The sequence below is a fragment of the Schistocerca americana genome, chromosome 1 (genome assembly GCF_021461395.2).
Source record: "Schistocerca americana isolate TAMUIC-IGC-003095 chromosome 1, iqSchAmer2.1, whole genome shotgun sequence".
In the NCBI taxonomy this organism is placed as follows: Eukaryota; Metazoa; Arthropoda; class Insecta; order Orthoptera; family Acrididae; genus Schistocerca; species Schistocerca americana.
This window is the reverse complement of record NC_060119.1, coordinates 1,158,579,123-1,158,591,646: the sequence shown is the minus strand read 5'-3', so window position 1 is coordinate 1,158,591,646 and position 12,524 is coordinate 1,158,579,123. Positions and strand designations below refer to the sequence as shown.

At 42.5% G+C, this 12,524-nt stretch overlaps 1 protein-coding gene across 1 annotated transcript in view; it reads left to right on the top strand.

The window, feature by feature from the left end:
- Positions 1-12,524, top strand: part of LOC124597680 (sialin-like) — a 93,083-nt gene that overhangs the window by 70,393 nt on the left and 10,166 nt on the right. The window contains exon 6 of the mRNA XM_047135953.1: positions 4,706-4,947. Within this exon, the coding sequence (XP_046991909.1) occupies positions 4,706-4,947 (242 nt within the window). The remainder of the gene's footprint in view (positions 1-4,705; positions 4,948-12,524) is intronic.

Below are 12,524 nucleotides of genomic sequence, written 5' to 3'. Positions count from 1 at the left end.
CCAAAATACATTTTTAAATGTCGACTGTAGCGTGTCATTCAGTGGGGCTCCATAACTAAAAGTACGAAACATGTAATTCCGCAGGATTGTGGAAGAGAGACATTTTTCTTATAAAACCTTCTTCTCTGTCAAGAACAGCGTTCCCGAAACAGTGTTGTGCACAGCGTTGGTGTTCCACGGAAAGTGAGCAAGAGCTCCGCGAAAAGCTTTATCGACTTTTTTTAAAAAATTTTGTTATGATATCTTTGTTGTTAGTTATGATTTAAAATAGACGTAATCACTGAATAAACAAGTTTTTATCATTTTTTAAGTTAAGTTTCTTTAACCTTCACAACAAACAAGGGATTCTGTCAAAGTACCAGGATTCTTAAAGTGTTTCCTCAGAGGAAAAGTTTGGGAATCGCTGCTCTAGAGTTTTAACGAATTCATTCGTCACTCCTAGAAATATCGATGTCACATCTACGATTAAAAATCGTTTACTGCGTATACCCTGTACGTTATATTTCTTATGTTTTTTCTGTTTCACATTTCTGTGGTCCATCTTTAATGCTACTGCAGGTCTAGGTGGCAACCAAAGCTACAGGTAAATAGTCCTTTAACACCTGCATGCATATAACTAATCATATCTCTGAAAGAGCACAAATATCATTATTTGATGAAAGAGAAGTCCTAACCGTAAAGTAAAAATATGTTTCTTTTGGAGACTATCTTCCGCAGTAATGTTAATGAAAATTATTATTTTGCTTTACCAATCCTAAGTTTACCTCAAATTAAGAAAATATTTTAACAGACGGTTTTCGCTTTGTTGATAAAAAGTCAACAGAAGTGATTCTATAAACATTCTGAATAAATAATCCTTTTTGGTATTTCGGTTACAATTAAAAATAGCTTTATCTCAGAATACGCTGTTTTCTACTAGATAATATATCGTTTGTTACTGTTTTCGACATGTCCTGATTTTTTAAACTCTGAACCGAATGCGATAGCATTTAAATACGCTGATGGTTGCTGTGAAATCAGATTTAATGCCTATCATTTAGTATAATTGTTCTACAATTCATATAGTAGGATTGTTGGTTGCAGTAGACCTCACAACAATTTTCTACATCACTGCATATTTAGACTGCCATGCACTTTCACATCTATTTCCTCTTCAGCAGTACGCAATAAATCTTTTTGTGTCTTATTTTTCTCCTCAGTTGGAGATATGTGCATCGGGGATTATGTCCATGTTTCTACCTGAAGTCTTATAGGGGCAGCACTCGATGATGCTCTCTGGCGAACAAAGTACGCAGTTAGCTCTACTCTCTAGCAGTCGCTTTGCAACGCTGATCCTAGATTCGGTGTAGCATATGTTCTTCCTTCCCATTGACCTTTCAATACATAATGAAGAAGGTAAAAAACATATTTCTATACACCTTCCCTGTGTGCCGCATGACTGGAAAGAGAACTGCCCTCTGGTCTTGACGGACTATGCAACCCATATCCTTCTGCAGAACGAAACTTTCACTCTGCAACGGACTGTGCGCTGATACGAAACTTCCTGGCAGATTAACACTGTGTGCCTTCACAGAATCTCTCCTGCAGACTTTGCAGAACTAGCACTCCTGGAAGAAAGGGTATAGCTCTCCTGCCGAGCTTGCAGAACTAGCACTCCTGGAAGAAAGGATATCCTTTCTCCCAGGAGTGCTAGTTCTGCAAGGTCTGCAGGAGAGCTTCTGTGAAGTTTGGAAGGTTGGAGACGAGGTACTTCCGGAATTAAAGCTGTGAGGAGGTGTCATGAGTCATGCTTGGGTAGCTCAGACGGTAGAGCACTTGCCCACGAAAAGCTAAGGTCCCGAGTTCGAGTCTCAGTCCAGTACACAGTTTTAATCTGCGAGGAAGTTTCATTTCCTTCTGATATTCAAGGGCACTTTGAACTTCAGAAACTACATCACTGAAAGGCAAACACTCATTTCATTACTATTGTTAAAAACAGTATTAACAAGCTTCTGTGAAACCTCCTCATTACTACCACGACCTATTAACTTCGCCACCTTGATTGTTTGCTAAGATCACCTACCACGTGACACACTTGCCCTGCGTTTCAGTTTACAAAACATTTAAGAACCATCTACTACCTAGAAATTGAACTACAAGTATGATTTGATAAGTCTTGTTTTGTGAAGAACTCATCTTACTTCTCGACATCGTCTGTTTTGAGGAATATTCACTAGGTTCAGCGATCCTCCAGCTTTTTCGTCCCGTCGGAAAAATAGATTCTGTCAAACTGTGCGAAGTTCTCGATGACTGCAACTATCACTTCTTCTTTTTATGAAAATTTCTTCCCAGCAAGCCAAAGTTTCAAATCAGGCAACAGGAAGAAGTTACTTGGGGCTAAGTCTGTTGCGTAGGATGGATGACGAACCAATTCAAAGCCCAGTTCATGCACTTTCGCCATTGTAATCTTAAACAAAGAGTATATCATCTCAGATTCAAGAGGAGCAAAAACCTAGCTGACAAACAAAAACTGAATGAAACGAAAATGACCTGCAGAGCACTGATGACTGGTGCAGGCTCTGGCAGTTGACCTTGAAAGTAAATAATTGTAACATATTGCGCACACATAGGAAAAGAAATTCACTACTGTACAGCTACACTACTGATGACAGCGTCTACCGTAAAATATCTAGGCGTAATTATCCAGAGCGATCTTAAGTGGAATGACCAGATAGAACACATAGTTGGAAAAGCAGTCACAAGACTCAGATCAATCGGAAGAATCTTATGGAAATGTAAGTCAGCCACGAAAGAAGTGGCTTATAAGGCGCTTGTTCGCCCGATCTTTGAGTATCGTTCATCTATCTGGATCCCTATCAGGTAGGACCGATAGATACAACGAAGAGCTGCACGTTTCGTCACGGTATCGTTTAGCTGGCGAGAGAGCGTTACGGAGATGCTAAACAAACTCCACTGGCAGACGTTACAAGAGAGGCGTTGTGCATCACAGAGAGCTTTACTATTGGAATTTCGGGTCAGCACTTTTCAGGAGGACTCAGACAACATACATACATCTCGCTTCTTGACCACAAGGACAAAATTCGAGAAATTAGACCCAATACAGAGGCTTACCGACAATCATTTTCCCCACGCAGTATTCGCGAGTGGAACAGGGTTGGAGGGATCAGATAGTGGTACCGAAAGTACCCACCGCCACACACCATTAGGTGGCTTGTGGAGTATGATGTAGATGTAGATGTCATCGCTGATGTGTGGGATGGTGCATTATCCTTTGAAAGAGCACCTGTTTGCGTGCCAGCTGTTGTCTTTTATCAGCCAATGTTAAGTTTCAAACGATCCAACAATGAAACATAATAGGATCCACTTATGGTTGTCCCTTCTTCCAGATAGTCTATGAAGATTATTCCTTGAGAATCCCAAAAAACAGTGGCCATCACCTTACCAGCTGACAAGATGGTCTTTCCTTCTTTGGTGCACTTTGACCATTCTATGTCCATTGTTCTGACCCTGGTGAATAACGATGTATCCAGATTTCCTCAACAGTCACAAATCGGTGCAAAAAGCTTTGCGGATTGCGATCCATAACTCTACCCTATTATATTTCATTGTTGGATCGTTTGAAACTTGCATTGGCTGAAAAAATACAACAGCTGGCACGCAAAAAACTGTTCCTTCAAAAGATAATGCACTACTCCACACATCATTGTGTTGAAATGTTGTACCTGATGCATTCTTGGTCGACTGTTGGCAATCGCGCCGCCTACCTTGCATACAGATTCTGCAGAACCAGTTCTGTGTGGGCGATATTAAGCGTTCGCTCACTTGAGGTGCCTACAGCCTCAGCAATCTTATGTATTTGTATTTATTGATCTTGCATTACCATATAATGGATTTTGTATATGGTTCAGCTTGCGGTGACCACGTTTAAATTCGTTAATCCAACAGTTAATGGTCTTCAATGATGGTGCAGAGTCCGCGTGATCTTCATCCAATTATGTTTTGATTTGCCCAACCTTTCAATAGGAAATGCTTAATAACATCCCGAAACTCCGTATACTCCATTTCCAAACGCAGTCGACACACTGACCAATGTAGACGGCTGTCAAGAATGAACTGTACGGTATACATTGTTGAAATTCGTTACACGACCCTCAGAATAGTCAAGTTTACCAACCGCGAAGGTACAACAAAAATGTTCCATTCTTTCATAGAAATTTACCAGACTTATCAAATCACAGTTATAGTGACGCGCGATATTTGCGAGCTGAGCGCTTCATACGATTTTAAATGCTGTCGCAACTTCATGTGACTGGCCGGTGTGACCGAGTGTTTCAATGCGCTTCAGTCCGGAACCGCACTGCTGCTACAGTCGCAGGTTCGAATCCTGCCTCGGGCATGGATGTATGTGATGTCCTTAGGTTAGTTAGATTTAAGTAGTTCTAAGTCTAGGGGACTGATGACCTCAGATTTTAAGTCCCATAGTGCATAGAGCCATTTGAACCATTTTGAACGGACTTTATGTGACTACAGCTCGTCATTTGATGCGATTAAGTAGTCGAGACAAAGGTTTATTTCTCTGTCATCGATGTAGACATTTCATCATCTTCTGACTGATGAGAAACGGATCATACTGTTGTTAAGTGGCCCAAAGCAATCATCACTAAATACTGCAGGCGACGATAAGACTGAAATCGGCTTTTTGCAGGTACTCTGGTGCCGACAGCGACGCTGATCGTGGTCTCGCAGGTGGGCTGCAACGCGCCTGTGATCGTGACTGTGCTGGCAATCAACGGCTTCTTCATGTCCACCCACTGCTCGGGGCCCTACATGAACATGCATGTCATCGCACCCAACTACTCCGGGACGGTTGTCGGCATTGTCAACACATTCGCCAACCTGACAGGGATCGTCGTCCCGTATATTGTCGGCGCCTTCACCAGCGCCAATGTACGTCATCATTTCTCTAGTTATGTAACTAACATGTAGTCTAAGTAAACACACACGCACATACACAGGTACAGGCTGACAATTATTGAACTATACAAAAAAAAAAACTAAATTATTTACAAACTACGACGTGCACACACTTTATTCGACATGTAAATATCGCTACAGATATTCGGATTTAGGTTATGACATATTCGATATGTCTGCCATCATTGGTTATGATGTGGCACAGACAAATAATGAAATACTGCATGACCCGCTGACGTATCGGAACATCGATGCTGTCGATGACCTGAATAGGTGTTTTCAGATCAGCAGTGGTCTTAGGGTTGTTGCTGTACACCTTGTCTTTAATACATCCCTACAGAAAGGAGTCGCATGTGTTCAGATGCGAAGAATGTGGCGGCCAATCGAGGCCCGTGCCAGTTGCTTCTGGATACCATAGAGCCAGAATGAGGTTCCCAAAGTGCTCTTCTAGGACACCAAACGCTCTCCTGCTTTGATGGGGTCGAGCTCCGTCTTGCAAGAAACCACATCTTGTCGAAATCAGGGTAACTTTGGATAATGGGGATGAAATCATCTTTCAAAACCTTCACATACTGTTCGGTAGTCACTGTGCCATCAAGAAATATCGCACCGATTGTTCCGTGACTGGATATTGCACACCACACAGTCACCTGTTGAGGGTGAAGAGACTTCTTGATCGCGAAATGAGAATTCTCAGTCTCTCAAATGCGCCAATTTTGTTTATTTATCCAAAACGAAAGTCGCTTCGTCGCCAAACCAAACCATACTAATTCCCATCACGCCCCACGGCCAACCGTGCAGTTTAAACGTTCTAATGCAAACCGTTCCGAAATTATGATGATTTTATTTTATATAGTTCAATAACTGTCACCCAGTACATACGCATGCATGCATACGGAACACGTGCAGGCAAAGATATATTTTTTTCAGGCGATTACCACTTGAGCTCGTTAACTGGCTCCTTAAATCGATGTAACGAACAGTTAAAAAGAAAGAAAGTAAACTCTTTGTTATTTCAAACATAAACGCCACAGCTGTTAATACATTTATCCCACTGTCATACAAGACGGTCAATCATGACAGAAAAATGTTTGCGGTTGCCTGCAGAACCATGATCGTACCCATGTGTGCACGTCTTCGCACGAAACAAATCGACAGCAACGAATATCTTTCTTCAGGGCACCAAAAACGTGGAAATCGCATGGAGAGGAATCGTGACTGTGTGGAGGGCTTCCCAGCGAAACTTCTGCGGCGGCATCGAAGCAACCTTGGCAGGAGAGCATTACCCAGCAACAAAATGCCGTCCGTCAACATTTCTGGGCGTTTGGACTCGACGGCGCGCTTCAGTTTTTGCAAGGTGGCCATGTACCGCTGCGCACATCAACAGACAGCATCATTCTGTTGTAGGATAATGTCCGAACACATGGTGTCGTGGATGTTTCGACTTCACTGTGGAAGTTTCTGTGGGAAGACCTTACACATCCTCCATACAGTCCCGATCTCTCCCATGCGATTTCCATATTTTTGGAGCCCTGAAGAAAGACATTTGTGGCCGTCAATTTACTTTGGACGAAGAGCACCACGCCTGTGTAACAATCATGGTCTGGCGGGCTATGACAGACATTTTTACACCAAGGCATTGATCATCTTCTCTCACAATGGGATAAATGTACAGGGTGACAATGAACTATATGAAATAAAATCGTTATAACTTCAGAACGGTTCGCGTTAGGACGTTCAAACTGCATGGTTGGCCGCGGGGCATGATGGGAATTAGTATGCGCATGTGGATGAGAAGAACCATGGACCTTGCCGTTGGTGGGGAGGCTTGCGTGCCTCAGCGATACAGATAACCGTACCGTAGGTACAACCACAATGGAGGGGTATCTGTTGAGAGGCCAGACAAACGTGTAGTTCCTGAAGAGGGGCAGCAGCCCTTTCAGTAGTTGCAGGGGTAACAGTCTGGATGATTGACTGATCTGGCCTTGTAACACTAATCAAAACGGCCTTGCTGTGCTGGTACTGCGAACGGCTGAAAGCAAGGGGAAACTACAGCCGTAATTTTTCCCGAGGGCATGCAGCTTTACTGTATGGTTTAATGATGATGGCATCCTCTTGGGTAAAATATTCCAGAGGTAAAATAGTCCCCCATTCGGATCTCCGGGCGGGGACTACTCAGGAGGACGTCGTTATCAGGAGAAAGAAAACTGGCGTTATACTGATTGGAGTGTGGAATGTCAGATCCTTTAATCGAGCAGGTAGGTTAGAAAACTTAAAAATGGAAATGTATAAATTAAAGTTAGACATAGTAGGAATTAGTGAAGTTCGCTGGCAGGAGGAACAAGACTTTTGGTCAGGCAAATACAGGGTTATAAATACAAAATCAAATAGGGGTAATGCAGGAGTCGGTTTAATAAAGAATAAAAAAAATAGGAGTGCGGGTAAGCTACTATAAACAGCATAGTGAATGCATTATTGTGGCCAAGATAGACACGAAGCCCACGTCCACTACAGTAGTACAAGTTTATATGCCAACTAGCTCTGCAGATGACGAAGAAATTGAAGAAATGTATGATGAAATAAAAGAAATTATTCAGATAGTGAAGGGAGACGAATATTTAATAGTCATGGGTGACTGGAATTCGATAGTAGGAAAAGGGAGAGAAGGAAACGTAGTAGGTGAATATGGATTGGGGGAGAGAAATGAAAGAGGAAGTCGCCTGATAGAATTTTGCACAGAGCACAACTTAATCATAGCTAACACTTGGTTCAAGAATCATAAAAGAAGGTTGTATACATGGAAGAAGCCTGGAAATACTGACAGGTTTCAGATAGATTACATAATGGTAAGACAGAGGTTTAGGAACCAGGTTTCAAATTGTAAGACTTTTCCAGGGGCACATGTGGACTCTGATCACAATCTATTGGTTATGAACTGTAGATTAAAACTGAAGAAACTGCAAAAAGGTGGCAATTTAAGGAGATGGGACCTGGATAAACTGTGTAAACCACAGGTTGTACAGAGTTTCAGGGAGAGCATAAGGGAACAATTGTCACAAATGGGGGAAAGAAATACAGTGGAAGAAGAATGAGTAGCTTTGAGAGATGAAGTAGTGAAGGCAGCAGAGGATCAAGTAGGTAAAAAGACGAGGGCTAGTAGAAATCCTTGGGTAACAGAAGAAATATTGAATTTAATTGATGAAAGGAGAAAATATAAAAATGCAGTAAATGAAGCAGGCAAAAAGGAATACAAACGTCTCAAAAATGAGATCGACATTGAGTGCAAAATGGCTAAGCAGGGATGGCTAGAGAACAAATGTAAGGATGTAGAGGCTTCTCTCACTAGGGGTAAGATAGATACTGCCTCCAGGAAAATTACAGAGACCTTTGGAGAAAAGAGAACCACTTGTATGAATATCAAGAGTTCAGATGGAAACCCAGTTCTAAGCAAAGAAGGGAAAGCAGAAAGGTGGAGGGAGTATATAGAGGGTCTATACAAGGGCAATGTACTTGAGGACAATATTATGGAAATGGAAGAGGATGTAGACGAAGATGAAATGGGAGATACGATACTGCGTGAAGAGTTTGACAGAGCACTGGAAGACCTGAGTCGAAACAAGGCCCCGGGAGTAGACAAAATTCCATTAGAACTACTGACGACCTTGGGAGAGCCAGTCCTGACAAAACTCTACCATCTGGTGAGCAAGATGTATGAGACAGGCGAAATACCCTCAGACTTCAAAAAGAATATAATAATTCCAATCCCAAAGAAATCAGGTGCTGACAGATGTGAAAATTACCGAGCAATCAGTTTGATAAGTCACGGGTGCAAAATACTAACGCGAATTCTGTACAGACGAATGGAAAAATTGGTAGAAGCCGACCTCGGGGAAGATCGGTTTGGATTCCGTAGAAATATTGGAACACGTGAGGCAATACTGACCATACAATTTATCTTAGAAGCTAGATTAAGGAAAGGCAAACCTATATTTCTAGCCTTTGTAGACTTAGAGAAAGCTTTTGACAATGTTGACTGGAATACTCTCTTTCAAATTCTGAAGGTGGCGGGGGTAAAATACAGGGAGCGAAAGGCTATTTACAAGTTGTACAGAAACCAGATGGCAGTTATAAGAGTCGAGGGACATGAAAGGGAAGCAGCGGTTAGGAAGAGAATGAGACAGGGTTGTAGCCTCTCCCCGATGTTATTCAATCTGTATATTGAGCAAGCTGTGAAGGAAACAAAAGAAAAATTCGGAGTAGGTATTAAAATCCATGAAGAAGAAATAAAAACTTTGAGGTTCGCCGATGACATTGTAATTGTGTCAGAGACGGCAAAGGACTTGGAAGAGCTGTTGAACGGAATGGGCAGTGTCTTGAAGGGAGGATATAAGATGAACATCAACAAAAGCAAAACGAGGATAATTGAATGTAGTCGAATTAAGTCGGGTGATGCTGAGGGAATTAGATTAGGAAATGAGACACTTAAAGTAGTAAAGGAGTTTTGCTATTTAGGGAGTAAAATAACTGATGATGGTCGAAGTAGAGAGGATATAATATGTAGACTGGCAATGGCAAGGAAAGCGTTTCTGAAGAAGAGAAATTTGTTAACATCGAGTATAGATTTAAGTGTCAGGAAGTCGTTTCTGAAAGTATTTGTATGGAGCATAGCCATGTATGGAAGTGAAACGTGGACGATAAGTGGTTTGGACAAGAAGAGAATAGAAGCTTTCGAAATGTGGTGCTACAGAAGAATGCTGAAGATTAGATGGGTAGATCACATAACTAAGGAGGAGGTATTGAATAGAATTGGGGAGAAGAGAAGTTTGTGGCACAACTTGACTAGCAGAAGGGACCGGTTGGTAGGACATGTTCTGAGGCATCAAGGGGTCACCAATTTAGTACTGGAGGGCAGCGTGGAGGGTAAAAATCGTAGAAGGAGACAAAGAGACGAATGCAATAAACAGATTCAGAAGGATGTAGGTTGCAGTAGGTACTGGGAGTAGAAGAAGCTTGCACAGGATAGAGTAGCGTGGAGAGCTGCATCAAACCAGTCTAAGGACTGAAGACCACAACAACAACAGTAGTCAACAAGTAAACTAGCGCCTTTGGGGGACTGAGAATCAGCAACGGGTGACTGTGTGGAGTGCAATGTCCAAGGACGGAACGATCGGAGCGATATTCCTTGATGGCACGGTGACTACCGAACGGTGCGTGAGATGATTTCGTCCTCATTATCCAAAGTGAACCTGGTTTCGAAAATATGTGGTTCATGCAAGACGGAACTCAACCCCATCGAAGCAGGAGAATGTTTGATGTCCTGAAGTAGCACTTTAGGGACCGCGTTCTGGCTCTGGGGTACCCACAGGCCACTGCCATGGGTCTCGATTGGTCGCCAAATTCTCCAGATCTGAACACATACGACTCCTATTTCGGGGCTGTGTTAAAGACAAGGTGTACAGCAATAACCCCAAAACCATTGCTGAACTGAAAACAGCTTTTCAGGATGTCATCGACAGCATTGATGTTCCGACACTTCAGCGGGTCATGCAGAATTTCACTACTCTTCTGTGCCACATCATCGCCAATGATGGCAGGCATATCGAACAGGTCATAATCTAAATTTGAATGTCGGTAGTGACGTTTACATATTGAATAAGGTGTGCACACGCCTTAGTTTGTAACTAATTTATGTTTTTCCCACGTAGTTCAATAATTGTCACCCTGTATTAACAATTCTGGCAAATACTTCTGAAATAATAAACAGTTTACTTACATTTTTTCTACCTGTCTCGTTTTCAATTGCCGCCCTTTATAACTCTGCTATCTGCCTTATAGTATACAGTATTCCTTTACAGCTGGATGTCCGTACGAGCACAGATACCAAACTCAAAGTAGGTCGGAAGAAAATTTACTCCAATCCATTAGGGAAGAAGAATTCATCCTTAGGGATACATTTACATGCTGTGATCTAGAATGCATCTGAAATTTCAAGCTAATCCTAATGATTAAGTAATACGTGAGGGGTGTTAAATAAGTAATGCAACACTATTTTTTCTCAGCTACTTTCGGTTGAAGTGGAATTTGCTGTGGGACATCGTTCAATATTTCCGCTGCAGCCCGCCATAGTTTCATGAAGTTCCGATAGGTGACGGCACTATACATAGCCTTCAAAATGGCGTCTGTAACGGAGGTACGTTCCAAGTGGAGAGCTGTCATCGAGTTTCTTTTGGTGGAAGTCCAGAGCATCGCAGATATTCATAGGCGCTTGCAGAATGTCTACGGCGACAGGGCAGTGAACAAGAGTACAGTGAGTCATTGGGCGAGGCTTCCGTCATCATCGCAACAAGGTAGCGCATCTCCCGTGTGCCAGCTGGCAGTTGTGACTCTTGCGATGTCAGAACGTGCGGACACCCTCATTCGAGGTGATCGACGGATCTCAGTCGAACTCCTCATAGCACAACTGTAGGCCTCTGTTAACAGTGCTGACACAACCGTCCCCCAGTTGGGGTGCTCAGGTGTGTGGCCGCTGGGTTCCTCGTCGCCTAAGAGAAGACCATGCAGAGCAACAAAGGACCATCTGTGCGGGGTTGATTGCATGTCACGGTGGAGGTTATTGATGCAGCAAGACGTTGGCTCGGACATTGACCGGTAGAGTGGTACCATGCGGGCACACAAGCCCTCCCAAGAAGGTGGCGTAAGGCCGCTGCATTGAATATACATTATGTTGAAAAAATAGGGTTTTATGACTAGTGGTATTTTAGAATCATGAATAATACCAACCTGCTATCAGAAAGAAATGTGTTGCTTTACTTATTGAACGCCCTTCGTACTTTGGAAACAATTTTCTTCATAAGCCTGATAAATCTTCAGCAATCCATAAAAAAATAAAAATACGAAGAAAGAAAGCAATACATGACTATAATGTTACGAGTAAATAGCGCAGTTAACCCCATGTGAAGAACGAAATGAAGTAATCTTAAAAAAAAACTATTGGACGAATAAAAGTCGTAGTTCAACAGGGTGATTTTGCTAAATGGAGCAGCGCGGGATTAGCCGAGCGGTCTAGGCGCTGCAGTCATGGACTGTGCGGCTGGTCCCAGTGGAGGTTCGAGTCCTCCCTCTGGCATGTGTGTGTGTGTGTGTGTGTGTGTGTGTGTGTGTGTGTGTGTGTGTGTGTGTGTGTTTGTCCGTAGGATAATTTAGGTTAAGTAGCGTGTAAGCGTAGGGACTGATGACCTTAGCAGTTAAGTCCCATAAGATTTCACACACATTCGATTTTTTTTTTTTTTTTTTTTTTTTTTTGCTAAATGGAGACGAACTGCAGGAAACTATCCCTGAGACGATAAGGAGGAAAAATGTTCATATGTACGTCTGGCCGGAAATATATTCCACTTGAAGGTGCAGACAAAACATCTTGGAAAGCGATCCCAGTATCAACACCAGGGAGGTGACCCACGGCATAGTGTGAGCCAGACGACCATGTGGAACATTCTACAAGACAACTGACACCATTCGTATCATTTGCAGCTCTTATTATCTAAATAGTTGCA